Source organism: Podarcis melisellensis (assembly GCF_964234715.1).
Source record: "Podarcis melisellensis genome assembly, chromosome: 12".
Taxonomy (NCBI): domain Eukaryota; kingdom Metazoa; phylum Chordata; class Lepidosauria; order Squamata; family Lacertidae; genus Podarcis; species Podarcis melisellensis.
The window spans coordinates 23,037,613-23,056,065 of record NC_138544.1 but is presented as its reverse complement, the minus strand read 5'-3'; the positions used below and the strand labels follow the sequence as shown (position 1 = coordinate 23,056,065).

Sequence of the window (18,453 nt, the reverse complement as noted above, 5' to 3'; positions counted from 1 at the left end):
GTTTGGGTGCAACTAGATATTTGCTATATTTTGAAAGCACCATTAGACTTGAATGATTACAACAATATTACTTTTATGCTGATAGTTTTAATTTTTTTTACACAAGTTAACCTATGTGGAAAGACACCTGCCAGAGTTCTAAGGGGGTTGCTGTAAACACTCATCAGCTGATCAGAGTGAACTCCCTTGAATGTGTACCCTTCAAAGGTGCTGCCTCCCTTTGACTGAATGGAGCAAGCTCCTTTGAAGGAGTGCTCTCAGTGCCAATCAATGAAACTTGCTTCTTAAATTGGAGCTTTCCCCTCTCTGCTTCAACATGAATCAAACAAGTCCCACTCGCCAAGCTCCTTTGTGGACATGTCTGTACCTGCCCTACACCTGACATCACATTATAATGACAGGTAGGCATGACCTGTGGGGAAAAGCTTTAAGGGCCAAATTAGGACCCAGACCAGGCATAATTAAGCCCATTTGTCGTAGGTTCCCCTTCACTGTTGTAGACTTAAACTGCACAGGTCCAATTAACTTTCACCCAAATATAGGAAGTTTTCAAAATTTATTAATTTCTTTCATTACAGTTTGAATTCAACATGCTTTAACAATATGCTAGAAGTGCTGGCTTCCACAAGTCTGAATCTTCTGGAACACACTGAGCTCAAAACTGAACATGTTATGCAACTAAGCAATAAAATAAAATAAACCAAAACAGGCCCCTGCACTCAAAATTCAGAAAACAAGGGTTGTCTTTTCATGCGTTACAAAAGAGGTGCCTAATTAAGACCTTAAATATTAGAATCACAGCAAACAGAAGGTGTGTGTGTGTGTTCTCTTGGCATCTCATTTGGCAAAGTGACGCTGCACTTTTTTGTAGCTGGAAAAACAGTTGCATAGTCCCTTTATACTTTCAGTTCCAGTTCTTTCTACTTAGCACATTGAAACTCTGAGACAATAAAATATAAGTGCTATTCAAGCTGTACTGCTAATAAAGTGTTCACATTAAAATCAAGTAAAATCCTGATGGACCTAAAAATAGTTCTTGCCAAGGTTTGGGTAGATTACACACTTGATATTAGTGTCATCAACAAATCTCTTAGAAACATACAGAACCTGTTCTGCATCTGCACCTACAGTGGTCCAAGGTGTTGGAAAAGGCACTCAGATGCCTCCTAGTGAGGGAGATTGAAGCTTTATGGACCACAGTGACCTACCAGCCTACCAGCCTTTTAATGTCTGATGTTTAATAATAATAATAATAATAATAATAATTTATTTATACCCCAACCATCTGGGCTGGGTTTCCCCAGCCACTCAGGGCAGCTTCCAACAAAATATTAAAATACAATAGTCTATTAAACATTAAAAGCTTCCCTAAACAGGGCTGCCTTCAGATGTCTTCTAAAAGTCTGGTAGTTGTTTTTCTCTTTGACATCTGGTGGGACGGCTGTGTTCTGCTATACTGTGTTTTGCTGTGTTCTGCTATATTCTGTTGAAAGCTGCCCAGAGTGACTAGGGTAAATTACCGTATTTTTCCGTGTATAACACGCCTCCATGTATAAGACAACCCCTATTTTTTGGGACTGCAACAAAAAACTTGGGGGAGGGGGAATTGCCCAGAGTTATTGAGCTTTTTTTTGGGGGGGGGGGGGTCAACGCTGCCAATCACTCTATAGCCTGCCTGCCACTGCAAATTGCACATAACACCGTGGCCACCAATCGTCTGCACGCTTGCCGACAAAAGCCCACCTGCCCACTTGCCACACGCACGCCTTGCCGCTGCTGTAAATCAACATCCACAGCCAATCATCAGCAGGTCTTGCCGCAGCAACCAATCACATGCCCAATCACCACTGCCAATCTCCTGCTGGCTGCTGCCACCAATCGCCCATCCCCCATCTGTTATCCGTGTATAAGACAACCCAAAAAATTTGCCTATTATTTCTAAGGAAAAAATATTGTCTTATACACGAAAAAATACGGTAGTCAGATGGGCAGGTACAAGTAATAAATTATTGGTGGTGGTGCTACATTGGTTATTACATAGAAAAATGTATAAACTACCTGATTAAAAAGTGTTGTGCATAGTAAAATTATAGATTAAAAACCCAGCTAAAATCTACAAAACTGGTTTAAACAACTATATGCAAACCAATTATATTTTAAACAAACAAAATTAGTAAAACATTTTAAACTAATACAGGTAACTAAATACTATGTCTGGGTAGGCTTGTTGATGATTAAAACATTGTAGCAAAGGCTGCTGCCTAATGTTAACAAGCAGGGAGCTCCAAAAGCCCTGGTGCTGCCACACTAAAAGACTTCTCACAAATGTGCAATGAACATCATGTGGCACTTGTAAAAGTACAAGTTCTGAAGATCAGAGTGGTCAGATAGACACATATGCGGCAAGGTGACTGTGGTACCTGCTGTCTTGAAAGATGTGATGGCGTGACCACGCCTAAAGAAACCAGCCATGTACCCTTTGGACTGAAATAACTATCAACTGCTCGTAAATACTCCTTCTTGGGGAAAGTAGTGGAGAGAGTCGTGGTAGGGCAGTCGCAAGCATTCTTGGAAGCCACATATTATTTAACCCTGTTCCAAACTATGTTTAGGCCTGGCCATGGGACTGACCTGGCCTTCGTCACCCTGGTGGATGACCATTACATAGAATAGGTCCCAGGGAGTGTGACATTGCTCCTGCTTCTCAGTCCCTCCCTAGCTTTCAATGCTATTGGCCATGGTATCCTCTTGGACTAGCTCTGTGAAAATGAGAATGGAGGGCATTGTGTCACAGTGATTCCCATTCTACCTACAGGACAAAGTCCAGAGGACAGCACTAGGAGAGTGCTTTCCAGACCGCTGGTGGTTATACTATGAGATGCTGCAGTGCACTATTCTACCCCCAATACTATTTAATATCTTCATGAAGCCACTGGGAGCAATCATTAGGAGTTTGGGGGCACATTAATATCAGTACACTGCTGACATGCCACATAACATCTGAGTCAGGAGAGGTCACGAGGTCCCTGGACCAGTGCCTGCATGCAGTGGTGGAATGGATGAGGGAAAATAAGCTGAGCTGGAATCCTGGCAAAACAAAGGTACAGTTAGCAACTGGCTCCTGTGTCTGAAAAATTGATCAACTGTCTGCTATGGAGAGCATTTGTGCTTCCTCCAGGTAAGCAGTCTGGGAGTGCTTCCGGATGTAGCCTCAGTAGCTAGAAGTAACTTTTATCAGCAGCGACCAGTATGACAGCTATGGCTGATCTTGGGCCAGGAAAACTTGACACAGCACTTCAGACACCGATGACTTCAAGACTGAATTACTTCAGTGCACTCTATGCAGGGCTTCCCTTGCACTTGATTGGGAAGCTGCAGTCATTGCAGAATGCTGTAGCACAGTTGCTGACAGGAGTGAGAAGCTGCCTGCATGAAACACCTCTGTTCAGAGATATGCAGTGGTTGTCTATTCGCTACTGGGCCAGGTTCAAGGTGATACTACAAAAATATAAAACCCTTAACTGCTTGGGATCAGTTTACCTGTCTAATCCCATAATCTGTTACAGATGCCACACAATACTCATTCCAAACTTGTAAGAAATCAATCTTTTCGTCTGGCAGCATATACTCTGGAATTCCTTGCCCACTGACATCAGGCAGGCACCTTCACAAGCCTGCTTATAACATTTTGGCTTAGGCAAGCCTATCTAGACATGTAGAAGTTGCATGCATTTTTCTGTTTTAGCTCATGTTGATTTTAGTCATCTTTTGAATGTTTTATAACTCATTTTTAATCAATAATTTTAATCTTTTACTTTCTATTTTTTGTGAACCACTTAGAGGTTCTCTATATTACAAGCAAGCAGTATATAATTTTTGCTAAATAAATAAAATTAGGCAAAGCTTCAAGTAAACTGACCCCACGCTGTTGCCTAGATGGGCACAGCTGGGTCAGATCTACTCTACCCAGCTCCTCCTCTTGGTAATGCACATTTAGTGATAAAATAACCAGGGAGCTAAGGTAAGGGCTAAAGGAAAACCGAAAAGGGGAGTCCTGCCAGAAGCTATTCCCTTCACCACACATCATAACTTCCATTGCTCATGATCACTCTTACCCCAGGACCATTCATTTCTCCCAGCTCTGAAATCATGACTACTTGGGCATATGGATACCCCACCAATATACTCCCCACTTTAGCAGCAATGAAAGATCTAATTACAAGCAGTAGTCAGCAGCAGCAGCATGGCATTAACCAAGAAAACACTGCAATAAGAACTAGATAAAAAAGATGATTAAAGTACCTGTGCTTACAGCAGTCAAAAATATTCAATAAATGAAGTTCCTGGGAAATTACCCTTCCGGTCAAACCATCTCCTGATCTTTAATGCTGTAACCAACAAGCTCTCACCTGGTCAATCCCAGACATTATCCATCTCTCACCTAAGAGAAATCACAGCAATATCCTCCACCTCCACTCAGTCTCCTACTCTGAGTAGTATCACAGATACTCCCTGGACCCTGCCTCCTACCCAGGACCACAAGCTAGCAATCCACATTTCCAACAGCTGACAAGGGATGATGCTGCCCACAAGTGACTCTCCAAAGGGATGTTCTGTTACTTGCAATCTGGTTGGCTTTCATGAGTCCTACCCAGAAAATTCGGTTTCAAGCCTCTTTGCAATGGAAGCTGATCACCCCAGGCGAAGGCTTCGAGCCAATACAGCTGCTTTGCAGAACTTGTCTTGCTGCTGCCACTGACACAACCTGACAGTGTTGCATGTCCAGGCTGGGGCAAGCAGCTATAGGAGGAGCAGGGGGGCAGTTTTTATCACTGAATTTTTACAGGCATATAGCTTCCCTTTGTACTTCCAGCAACACAGCAAACATCATGCACCCTGGCTAAGAGACATGTTCTGTATAACTTTAAAATGTATATACCACATTCAAACATGGCTGCTTATAGTGAAAATGATGTTTCACAAACTCTGCAAGACACACAGAAGCAATGTTACCAGAAGCAGCACCTTGTGATCAGTGAAAATTGACATCTGTGAAAGCTACTAATTGAAATATTATCTAGGAAGAGAATACAATTTAACAAGGCATTTTTCTTTTTTATGACATCTTTGCTTGTGTGTGGTTCCAGTTGCAAAAGAAAATCATCCACTAATCTTTTAAATAATTAATGCCTCAAAAAACAGAGAGACCAAAGCAGTATCTACTTTTGAAGTTAATTAATTTCTGCTTGGTGTTTTGCTAGATTTCCTTATTTAATTCATTTCTATTTGGTTGCATACAAGCTGATGCATGCCAACTAAAAAAAAACCCCTAAAACCCCCGAAACAACTCATGTACACTACAGAAGCACACCAGGGGAAATCTATAATTGGCTCTCTGGCATATATTTCTGTGCTTTTCTTAAAAGTAAAAAAAGAAAGAAAAGTATGTACTGTCAAAGGCTATAGCTTTCACAAGTACAAGAGTGGCAACATCTACACTTTTACAGAGATATGACATACACAGAGGTCTTCATTATCTCCTCCTTAAAGTACTTTCATATTTCAAATCATGTCTTCTACCTAAAAACACCTGGATTCTTCTTGGAAAACTCCCTTTTACCATGGATGCAAGGTCATAGACCATGAGTTAAAGAGCATGAAACTAAAAAACATAGGGATCAGCTGTTCAAACCCCCATCACATAGCCTAAAGTTCTTGAATCCTGGCTCTAGTTTTCAGCTTTTTTATTACTTAAAAGGTAAAGGGACCCCTGACTGTTAAGTCCAGTTGCAGACGGCTCTGGGGTTGTGGTGCTCATCTCGCTTTACAGGCTGAGGGGGCCGACATTCGTCCGCAGACAGGTCATGTGGCCAGCATGTCTACGCCGCTGCTGGCAAAACTAGAGCAGCGCACAGAAACGCTGTTTACCTTCCCGCCAGAGCGGTACCTATTTAGCTATTTGCACTTGACGTGCTTTCGAACTGCTATGTTGGCAGGAACAGGGACCGAGCAACGGGATCTCACCCTGTCACGGGGATTTGAACCACCGACCTTCTAATTGGCAGGCCCTAGGCTTTGTGGTTTAGACCACAACGCCAGCCGCATCCCTCTCTATATTACTTAGTTGGTCATTTAAAAAACTATTATATCTGTAAGGTGAAAGTAGTTCCAAGTACAAATATAGCGGGATCAGATTTTATTGTGATATATTTGTCATTTTAAAAACTACTGCAGCTGAGGTTGCAGAAATATATCAAGGATAAGACCAACAAATTTTTACTATTTTTTTATTTTTTAAAAATTTCTATACCGCTTTATATTTTTAAGAAAAATCTCAAAGCGGTTTACAACATATTAAATCAATAAAACATAAATAAAACAATCTGAAGAAAGTCAAATATAGAGCAAACTGTCAAAGCAACATAACAGTAAACTAAAATATTATCATAAAGATTTCAAAATAAAATATTACAAAGGAGGTCAACTACAGAATACATATTTAACAAAGTGGGGCTGGGTGAATCTGGGTCCTGCCACCTAGGCCATGTGAAAAGGGCCTTGCAGGGAGCAGGCCTTCATGCCTCACAGCTGGACGATCAGAAGAAATGAATGTGTGTCTAACAATGGAACTGAGGGATTTTAATGTATGCTTTATTTGTTTCTGTAGCACAAAAGTAGGTAAGCATGTTCATTTCCATTCCAAAACAATTTCCAGCAAAACTACAATATCTGCACTCTCTGCAAGGTTGGGAGCTCAGATGAAAATTACACATGCCTCAGATCAGTACTATTCCACAATCTAGCTTACCATTCATTTAGACACGCCCAAGTAATACTGCAATGATAGTTACAGTGGTACCTCTGGTTACGAAGTTAATTCGTTCCGGAGGTCCGTTCTGAAGCTGAAACCGTTCTTATCCTGAGGTGCGCTTTTGCTAACGGGGCCTCCTGCTGCGCGTGCGCCTCCGGCACGTGATTTCCATTCACATCCTGGGCAAAGTTTGCAACCAGAAGCAGCTACTTCCGGGTTAGTGGAGCTTGTAACCTGAAGTGTTCATAACCAGGAGCGTTCGTAACCAGAGGTACCACTGTAATTCAAAATATTGTAAGTGCTGCACTTTTATTAATGTGAAGATTCATCTTATTGCAAGGATCCTGGGTCTTCTCAGTGATGGCTCCCTGCTTGTGGAATGGCCTTCCTGGTAAGGTGCACCTATATCCCTCACTGACTTTCAGGGCACATGTTAAAACATTTATATTTACCCAGGTATTTGATGGGGACGCGGGTGGCGCTGTGGGTTAAAGCCTCAGAACCTAGGACTTGCCGATCAAAAGGTCGGCGGTTCGAATCCCCGCGGCGGGGTGCGCTCCCGTTGCTCGGTCCCAGCGCCTGCCAACCTAGCAGTTCAAAAGCACCCCCGGGTGCAAGTAGATAAATAGGGACCGCTTACTAGCGGGAAGGTAAACGGCGTTCCGTGTGCTGCGCTGGCTCGCCAGATGCAGCTTGTCACGCTGGCCATGTGACCCGGAAGTGTCTGCGGACAGCGCTGGCCCCCGGCCTATAGAGTGAGATGGGCGCACAACCCTAGAGTCTGTCAAGACTGGCCCTTACGGGCAGGGGTACCTTTACCTTTACCTTAGGTATTTGATGAGTGACAGATATTAGCCATGGTAAATGTGAAATTAATAACTTTGAGGGTATAAGGTTGTTGTTTTAGATATTATAAATGTTTTAAATGGCTTTACAATGTTTTAAAATATGTCAAAAAATTATTTTATTTTAAACTGTACTGTATAGCATTTGATGTTTGTTACCCCAGGATTGGGGTGAGATACAAATGTAAATAAACAAGCTGAGATTCATTGAGACAGAAAGTAATATCAGCAGAAGTCCTTGTCCTGGCAGTCCAGGAAGGGAGAGTGCAGGAGTCTCTTAGATTCACCAAGTTTTCTCCACATAAAGTTAAATCATGGCCTAGCACCATGTGTGAACTATCCCTTCCTGGAAATTGGGGAGGACTCTCTCTGCCTTAGAAAAATATTCCACTATTCACACTATGCAAACACACTATGCGCTATTCCACTATGCAAACAGCGTTCAAAACTCCCATTGTTCTAGGTGTGTTTTATGACAAGGAATTACATTAGCTCCTAGCTTTCATTGCTCTGTTTCTAACTCTTCTAAATTCAGGTAGGTAGCCGTGTTGGTCTGACACAAAGTAATTTTTTTTTAATGGTCCAGTAGCACCTTAGAGACCAACTAAGTTTGTTCTGGGTATAGGCTTTCGCGTGCATGCTTATACTCAGAACAAACTTAGTTGGTCTCTAAGGTGCTACTGGACAATTTTTTATTTTTTATTTTAACACTTCTAAGCAAGTGCAAACTTACATTACTAAATGGGAGGAAATGACTAATCAGTTTGTTGGCATCTTTACATAAAAAGGAAATGAAAAATCATGTTTGTATAGAAACATTATGTTGGTCAGTGTCTATTTTTAGAAATGTCTTTTCTGTGCTAGTGAACTACCAATGCACAATGGAGGGCCTTTGCACACGGTTCCATCCCGCTTTGTTTCTATAACTATAGAGCATGCATGGTGACTCCAACAAAATGCAAAATAGCATGGCCTCAAGCTTAAACACGGTAAAAATTTAGAACAAATTTTTACCTCCCCAGAAACTCCATCAGTAGCTGATGAGTGGACAACAATGAGTAAATTTAGGCCAAAGGCAGGAAACAACTTTAACAGACTACTGTCTAACTATTATTCAACCTTAGCAGAGCACTGAATGTTTGCTACTCTTGCACAGCGACCAGGATCTAGAGAATTAGGAAGAACATCACATGCACCCAGAAGCTGACATCCCTTCCTACCTTACACCTTACCTTGTATTTTCCTTCCAGGATGCAGCTAGAAGGAAAATACTCAAACCCACCCACTCAGGATTTATTCCACTCATGAACAAGCTCCACAGATCCTAGCCGATGAAGTTAAGCAACTGCGCTTGCTTGTGCTTTTACTGTATCTTCACCAGTTATACTTGAGTATGAATCCTATGGATGTTGTCAAGTTTTATTCATAATTAGCAGGGGAGAATCTTTCTTCCAAAGTTTCAACTAAAACCCTGCTTACTCCAGACTAAATTATGTTCATTGACAACCCAAACAGTGAAGAATGTACCATTTCCCCAAAATGAAAATATCACAACCCTGATCCACAAGTCTGTTTCAGACCTGGGAGTTCTAAGAGCTCCTCCTCCACAAATGGCTTGCCCTATCACTATAAGCAGATAAACTTTATCAAAATTCCCCAGCATGCATCAATCAATGAAGATCCCCAACCACAGAAGATCTGTGCACACATTAGAGGACACACTCTAGGATTCGAGCGCTAGCCTACAACCATCAAGGAAGGTTTGCAGCAACTAAGCATTACAATTCATTGTAATATGTATGCCACCATCAATTGGCACTTCAGCATTATTTACTTTACAAAATAACACACTACTTAACATGCTGAAAATCTGAAACACTTACAATACAGGCAGCCCCCCATTTATGCAAGGACTACGTTTTGAGGCACTGCTCGCATCAGTGAAATCACGTATAATTTAAACCCCTTGAAAATGCCTGCAAACACCCCATTCCACCTTTTTAGTGCTGTTTTTATGACATTTCCGGGTTCAGCATGATGTGCGTATACACGGTTGCACACATATTGAACACATGTAAACAGGAGGCTGCCTGTACCACCAACTGAACAGAGGACAAATTGGGAATGGTTTGACCCTAATCATGTATTATTTTATTACACATGTTGGATCACAACTCACTCAATTCCTGTTTTGTTCATAACTTGCAGAATAAAGAAGAATACAACTAGGACAGAGCCTATCCTCACTGTAGGCTATATTACAACCAAATCCTTGTGTCCTTTTGGAAAGCATCTTGTGCTCCGGCTCACACAACTATAATAGAGTTACTGTGCACTAGATCTTGCATTTGAAACATTGGTTTAAAATTCTAATGAGTAGCCCTGTTTCAATGACATTTGATTTCAATCATTTATTTTTCATTACACATTTTCACCAGCCAACACCCATCATGACAAAAGTTACCCAGTATACAAAGAATACATTTGTTTTAAAACCACTGGTAACAACCACTAAATTCAGTGCCTAATTCTAGTCAGGTTGAGATTGAACCAAGATTTTGCCAGTAAACCTATAACTATTTTCCTCATGCACAGTAAGAACTTCTTTAAAAGTCATAATAAAGCATAATTTTCCCATCATATTTTGTAAAACAGCATTAAAAATAAGTTGTATGCTAAATACCCGATTAGTACTTAAAACCATATCCCTCTGGAATGTTGATAGACTAAAAGCCTAGTGTCTATGTCTACTCTGGAACAAGTCCTACTGAACTCAATGGATCTTACTCCCAGAAAATTGGAATTAGAATTACAGGCCACATTTTTCTAGCAAAAAAATCCCACAGAATTAAACAGGTCTCTCTGCTGAGTAAGCATGTATAACACTGAATTAGTCTCACACTGAGGGCTCATCTAGACAGGCATCCTGTTTCTAACAGCAGTCAGACGATAAATCATATAACATCAGATAATTAGTATGATCATAATAACTGCATGACTAAGGTTGCAAGGCTATGCACCCTTCCTTACTTGGGAGTAAGTCCCACTGAACTAAATGTGACACTTCCAAGTGAATATACAAAGAATTGTGATGCATGAATATAATAACAGGATCATCATATATAATTATCTTAATTCTCCTAATGCCAATTCATATGTAGCCAGCACCACTCATGCACAAGAAAGGAGTATCAGGGGACAACAGCTCACAAAACATTCCAATGAGCAGGTTGAGCATGCTCAGTGGGCATGGAATGCTGACCGGTTGTTGGGAAGAGAATACAAATAAGAGAGAAAACTAAGGGGAAATGGAATGAATTATCAAGGAAGAAGTCAGGGGTGGCTGAACAATAAATTCCACAATGCCACATTTATTTGTTTTTTGCAGGTCCCGCTTGTACATGAAACGTATTGGCTGCTGGGAAATTCATTAGACTGATTTTGCAATATTAAAAAGCCTCTTGCACCTACAGAAAAAAAGGCCTGCAATTGTCTATCCAGCTGCCAAAGAACAGGTCACATTATGAGTAGTTTGGACAACCAACATGGCAGCAGGAAACCTGATCCAGTTTACCAGCTCTAAAAAGTGAAATATTTTGGCATTCCTCTGTCCCCCATCTTTTTCCTTGGTTTTATGAAAGGGCTAAAATGAGATGACTTGAACACCAACATGAATTATGGGTGTGGGTAAGGATTATTAGTAACTAGAGGCTGGATAGTGGTATATGGTGGAGAAACCATATTTGAGTTGGTAACTTTGTTGCAATTTAGTGCAGTCTTATTATTATTACAATATCTTAAAAACTTAAGAAGAAAGATAGGCAAGTGTTTCTTTAAACTAAACAGAGTAATTAGTTCACCACCAAATGTAGGTAAAATCTGACACAATAGTAGTAGGGTAGGTTATATTTCGTAAATCAATAAATTTATTACAAAGACTTCTGGAGTGTCTCAGATAAGAAGAAAAAGACAACAAAATAAAATAAAATCTATGAGAAAAAAATAAGGCATTTACCTGAAAGTTAACATCTTCTTTCTTAAAAATTAGTGCACGAACTTCATCAGGATCCCCATTAAATATAGCTTGAACAAGTGGTGGCTAAAATATAAGAAAACAGAGAAAGCATTTTAATTTTAATGCTATTCAGGTGTAATTATTCCACCACAGTTTTAGACGAGTACCAAAACATTCCATATCACAAATACTTCATTAAAAATCTGTCTAATGCACTCTTTTAAAATGCTCTTCTACATAAACAACCATACTCCACTAATTATCTATACAAGATAAAAATAAAAAAATACCTGATTATTGCATACTAATTTTGCAGAATGCCTTCTGAAAGAAACAGAAAACAACTAGACACATGCATGCAATGTGATAGACAAATAAGGAAGTGCAGTACATCTAAATGATCTGGTGACAAACACATCTATTTCTAAAAATATCTACATGTGCTAACCACCACCATAAACATGTGAAAGCATTATTGCCAAAGCAATAAATAATAACTACTCCACTATTACAATGTTGCTGGACTAGTAGCCCTGCATCACATGATCTATTTTCCATATTTTTAAAGAATGGGACTTGCTTTACTACAGAATATACTATATGGTTTTTGAAAGACTACATAACCAATTATTTTAGGAGCTGTGTTAGAAACAATTTGCTACAAAATTCACTTCTTTGCCAATTTACTTTTGAAGGCAATGATTGGAGCACTCCTTAAGGTTTGAAAAGGAACAATCTAGAGAATTTGTTTCATTCATTAGGATTATCGTTAGACACAGAAGTGAATCTACACAACCATATTAACTACTTCAGCAAAATAAATACCAGCTACAGTTTCATATTTATGGCAAGTCAATGGAGCCTTGAACCACAATTACAAACAGGACATATTTAGCAAGAACCTCTTACCAAGCAATGTCCTGAAGCTGAAGGATGTAGAGATATGCTTTCCTGAGGCAGTTTGGAAATAAACGTGGGAGAATCATCTTCCACCTCCTCCAAAACAACAATACACACACGACTCATTCGACCCGTTTGAAGGAGAAAATTAGATTTGTAACAGCCTTGTCCCAAGGACAGCCAAGACAGCACAGAAAGTTCTTTTCCTCTCAAACATAATTTAGAAACACTAGTGCTTTGTTTTGAAATATTTAAAATGGCATAACTTAAATTATATTCTATTTGTCAAATTCAACAACATATTCAGCTAATGAAGTTTTCCAAAATATTCCATAAAAAGTTCTGCTAAAATAGTTCTGCTATTGCTTTATAGCACTCAATTACTAAAATATCCTCTTACAGTAGAAATTACAACGGTATATATAAAAATTCTGACCTTTCACCAGCCAATTTGCTTTTGTTTAATTTCTACAGAATAAGACTACCTAAACAGTAAAATCATTGTTATAGACGACATAACACCATTCTGTATAGAATGAAACAAGAGACAATTGCTCTGGCAGAGATGATCACAGCTCTCCCCACTCCAGCAAGGTCAGCCTCCAGTTAACGGTAGCAGGATTTCTACCGAAAAAGGCATACATGACTGCCCCAAGTGTTCCAGGTCATAATCATTCCGCAATTAAAAATGCTACTGCCTTAAAATCAAAAGTCCATCACACAAAAAGCAACGTATAACTCAACAGTTATTCAGCACTAAAGCTCCAAGGTTGACATTTCTTCTCCATGTAAAAATGCCTGCAATGTACAGCTAAGCTGCAGTACATTTACACGTGATGAGTCAGACAACAAAGGACAATGAGACTCAAATAATACTGCTTCTTCAATCTAGATTCCCCAACAGACCGTAACACAGAATGCTACTCCATCAGTCAGAAAAGAAATGCAGAACATTTGTTTTCCATCACCAGACCATTGCTCTAGCTAGCTGCTCCAACAACGAACACATAAGATATAAATGCCGGTAACAACGTCTTAGCAAAACACCACAAACACAAGCACTTGAATTATTGCTTTAGACTTTTCCTGCAGAAGTAGTTCATCACTCGAGCGCTTCTTTTGATCACTGTGTGAATAGAGGTTCCATTATAGCCTTCATTCAGACCGATGTAAAAAAGGGGGGGAGGGGGGGAGAAAATCAGGCTCCACGCATCATCTTTCAGCCAACTTCTTTATTTGAAGATCTGTGTCTATGCAAGTCCTGTGGTTCTTCACGTTAAATGCTCTATTTATCCAAATTTTGTCATTAAGTTAGGATTTTTCATGCAGCAGATGGTACCGCAAACGGTATAAAAAGCTAGTGCTTTAAAAAGGTCATTACAGAACACATTAACAGGACACAAAAATCGCACCCGCAGCAGTATTCCAACAGAGCAATAGATCCGCAGAATGAAATGCCTAGTAATGCTCACATGTTACACTTACCAAATAACTGAGCTACTGCTCTGGATGCAACTTCCTGTAGCAGGGGGAGGGAAAAAAGCAGCTTTGGGGCAGCCCTCACAGAATATCGATGCCAGTTTTGTGTGACTAATTCACTTAAAACGTAAGATTTCTGTTGAGCCTTCAACATTTTCCACTAAAAGCCACAAGGAAACTCGTATACTGGCACTGCTGACTAACAATGTAGGAAAATAAACAATTCCAACCCATAACTGCTTTCATATGTTACCATATTCTCAGAACAGTCTCAGTTAACCCTCTGTGGCCATGCAACTTTTTAGTCTTTAGAATCTAGGAATTAAAAAGCCTTTTAAAAAAATCAATCCATTATACAAAGTAATAGCTGCTTACCAGAAATATTTGGGTTGTTGTTAAAAGACATATTTAGCATGCTAACAAGCACCTAAGAAAAGTGAGGATATTAACAAACACTAACAAAAAATGTCATCCAATAATCTGAATTTACAGCTTTGGTTTGAATCTGCTGAGCTGTAGCAGTGATCTGTGGGTGTATTATATAAATGGGTCATATGCCCAAAGTATTGGAAATGTTGCTTTTTTAACTCAACAGTACTTCCAGTTCATATTAAGTAACCTTACATTTTTAAGGTTCTCAATTTCAGATCTTAAAATACAGACTTAGCAGAGCTTCAACGGACATGCGCTGAATGACCATAACAAGAGATATCTGAAGTATCTTGTAAGCTGCTTTGGATATGAATACTGTAGATATATTCCTATGGATTAAGCATCAAAATTCTCAGGTATCAACCAAACACTGGTATTTTCAAATTCTGTGGTGAAAAATAAGTTCAGCAGTATACAATGAAACAAGATTCACATTTCAGAAGAAAAATAACAAAATTCCAAGTGACTGACTCAGCTGTCCTCAGTTCGGAGATTTTGAAATTTTAGCTAGAAACCATTTTTGTTTACATTGTCGCCTCAGTCATTTCCTCATACTGGTAAATTAATCCCATTTATTTAAATGAAACTTGGTTAAAACAATGCATTCAAAATTGGACATTAGATGTTTTAAGTCTGCTATCCTATGAATTCTTAATTGGGAGAAATAAGTTACATTGACCTGCCAACCTAGCAGTTCACAAGCACGTCAAAGTGCAAGTAGATAAATAAAGTAGATAAATAGGTACCGCTTTGGCGGGAAGGTAAACGGCGTTTCCATTCGCTGCTCTGGTTCGCCAGAAGCGGCTTAGTCATGCTGGCCACATGACCCGGAAGCTGTACGCCAGCCCCCTTGGCCAATAAAGCGAGATGAGCGCCGCAACCCCAGAGTCGGTCACGACTGAACCTCATGGTCAGGGGTCCCTTTACCTTAAGTTACACTGAACACAGTGATCTTGTATGGTCATAATGTTCCTAGTTTACTAAACCATAGTTTAGTAAGTCAGCAATGAGCACTGAGGCTCACCATGTTCCCCTTTATGCACTGGCTCTGAAATTTCCATCCTCATCTATTTAAATGAGTTTCCCATTTCAGAAGCAACATGGAGCTCTGGTTTAAACATATCAGGACACTGAGGTCAGTGGGTAAAGGAGCCAAAGGTGGGGGGGGGGGAGAAGGGGGAACATGCAGGTCCAATCTTCTCAATACTATGGTTTGACAACTTCAATCCAGCCCTGTGGATGCTTACCCAGAAGTAAATTTCTGTGAGTCTTTTCGAACATAATGTTCCTGGCTCAACAGAACTATGGTTTTATTTAGTCTGGAACATTATGTCCAAAAAGGCCTCCTGAGATTTACTTCTGGGTAAACATGCATAGGATTGGGCTGAAGCTATCTAAAACTGAGGAAAACTAGAAGCACTTTGCCCTTTTTTCTATTTAAAGGGCAAAGGCAGCTAACACCTATAGGGGCTGGTGGGGCAGAGGGATGGGCAGCTTATGGTAAGAAGTGCTAAGGCTAACAGAGCTAATGGTAGGTGGAACATTGCAAGGTTGCAATCCTATGCATGCTCATATGAAAATAAATCCCACTGGACACTGCAAGTCTTGCTTTTGTTTTTTTTAAAAAATAGGATTGTGAAAGTAATCAATGCCAAGTCATACCTCATCAATATAATTAGTACTTACACAGTAGTGAAAATACATCACTCCTTTACAGAAGTATAATGCAAATATTACCTCCAGAGTTATTTTGCAACATGCAGCCCAATCCAATGCATGTTTACTTAGAATGTGTACTGAATGCAGTAAGGCTCGCTCCCAAGAGAGTATAGGAGCATGTATGCAACTACAGCAGCAAGAATTCTTTTGGCAAAGTACTGGAAGACTCAAGAACTACCTACTCTGGAAGAATGGCAGACTAAGGTGACTGAATTCATGGGATTGGCAGAGATGACCGGCAGAATCCGTGACCAGAGGAGAGAGACAGTGGAAGAGGACTGGAAAAAATTTAAAGGATATCTTAAGAACTGTTGTAAAATTTCGGAATGCTAAGATGTCAAGGGGTATGAAACAGAGAATTACAGCTGCGAAAATTTAACCTTAAAAGAATGTCAAGGAAGTTAGGGATAAAAAAGGATTGAAGGATTGCTAATAATAATTATTTTTTAAAATAAGGATGCAGTGAAGGGGAGGTATGGGGAAGTCGTGTCTTGTTTGTTTGTATGTGTTTTTGTTTTTCTATGTTGTAAAAACCAATAAAAATTATTTTTTAAAAAAACCAAGAGAGTATAGGAGACGGCAGTTTTAGAAGTCCCCATTTTTATTACTGGCCCTGCTCCTATGCCTTTAACAGCAACCTGACATGCAAAAATTAATCAGGTAAAGGTCTTCTTAGCATGGCTATATCGGTGGTAAGTGAAGCAGCTTCCAGCTAGAGCTTCCAAAGCTAAACCAGGACTTGCTTCTAAGTGCACAGGATTGTGTCCTCCCTCTTTTTTTCCATACATGGCTTTTTGTAAACTTAAAACAACAGACCCAGAAAATAAAAACTAGCAATCTGGCTGCTAGTGTTAGTCTAGATGCTTCAGAGCATATGTCTGCAGGGAACAACATGGTTACTATCTTTTCTCTTAACAGAGCTCCTGTGCCTTTAAAAGCTGCAGAGAGGGAGATATTCAACAAGCACATGTTTCCTAAGAACACAAGATTTAATGAAGTTGGAGGCCAGCTCCAGGCATTAAAATAATTTTCAGCAGCCCCAAAAACTACATTTTCAGTGAGCGGTAACAAAGAAACAGAGTCACATAGACTTCCCATCACCTGAACTGGAATTTTGTCTGTACTGGAATTGCAGAGGTGGGAGGGGGGAGAGGAAAAAGTTAAATATACCTTGCTATTCAAAGCCTGGATCTGATAGTGTCCCATAGGGACAAGGTCACTCGCTGCTGCTGTTTTCATCAGTGGTGCGGGCTCTGTGTGTGATTCACAGGTGTCAACAATAAAGTGCTTGAAATTAATTGTAGGTACCTGTCACAAAATGTCCCTCTTTTTACAAATAACTGGGTCCCAATTGGCTAGCTGTTCCAGGTTGCAAGGAAAGGAGGGTTTTCACCATCTCTCAAGGCTAATTTTCAATAGGAATTGCTTTTTAGGGGGTTGTTATGGAAAGTTATAAGGCAGTACTGGGACACAGTGATGCAGATGTTAAACTATTTGTTTATTTTACAAATCTCATATGCAACTTGATTGTAAAAACAAAACCCTCAGAGCAGGAGGAAAGAAAGAAAAGACGAGAATGGGCTTAGGTTCTGGAAAGCACAAGGGACTGTCCCAATTGATATTTAAGAGTAAGCCTCTGGAGGAACCCTGCCTATCAAGATATGCAGGTAAAGCTCTGCTAATATACCACAGTTGGCTTGGGGTAGGAAACACAGGAAGCAATGGATGCACCTATATAACACAAGAAAGCAAACAGAACATTCCCAAATGTGTGTTTGCAAATATATTTAATACAGTATCTTTTAAAATGTTGAGTATATTTCTAGTGACTACAAGCCCTCTCTAAACAAATTCTAACAATGCAGGAAGGAAAGCTGGCATAAATATATTTTCAAAAAGCATAAGCAAGTCAGGTACTACATGAAACACAGCTGCTAGATATGTCACAAATTCATCCATATAAAAACCACAAGTTCATCTTAACTCCATGCCTGGTTGCAGAAATTAATATTAAAAACAAAATTAAGTTGTCTGTCATTTAAAAATCCCAGAGAACAAGGAAAATGACATGTAAAATGAGTGTACTTCTAATTTTGTTATCTTGTTACAGTAAGCATTGAAATACCGAAATACCTACTAAAAAGGACTCTTAACTGTATGCATTAAATATACCTACAGAAGCACTACTTGCCTTGCAATAACATCTTTTGAAAGTACAATATTGTTCATAAGAGTATGAAACAAACGTATTC

At 39.7% G+C, this 18,453-nt stretch overlaps 1 protein-coding gene across 3 annotated transcripts in view; it reads right to left on the bottom strand.

Annotated features, from left to right (window-relative positions):
- The window catches only part of ANKRD28 (ankyrin repeat domain 28), a gene marked incomplete at its 3' end in the record, with an annotated part of 89,835 nt that overhangs the window by 45,391 nt on the left and 25,991 nt on the right, over positions 1–18,453 (bottom strand). The window contains exons 1-2 of one of the 3 annotated variants that reach the window (XM_081883175.1): positions 12,581–14,064; positions 11,672–11,755 (exon numbers count right to left, since the gene is read on the bottom strand). In XM_081883175.1, coding sequence (XP_081739301.1) covers positions 11,672–11,755; positions 12,581–12,697 — 201 coding nt within the window. In that variant the 5' untranslated portion in view covers positions 12,698–14,064. Of the gene's footprint in view, positions 1–11,671; positions 11,756–12,580; positions 14,065–18,453 lie in introns of those variants that run through there. The other 2 variants (XM_081883173.1, XM_081883174.1) reach the window with 2 other exon arrangements.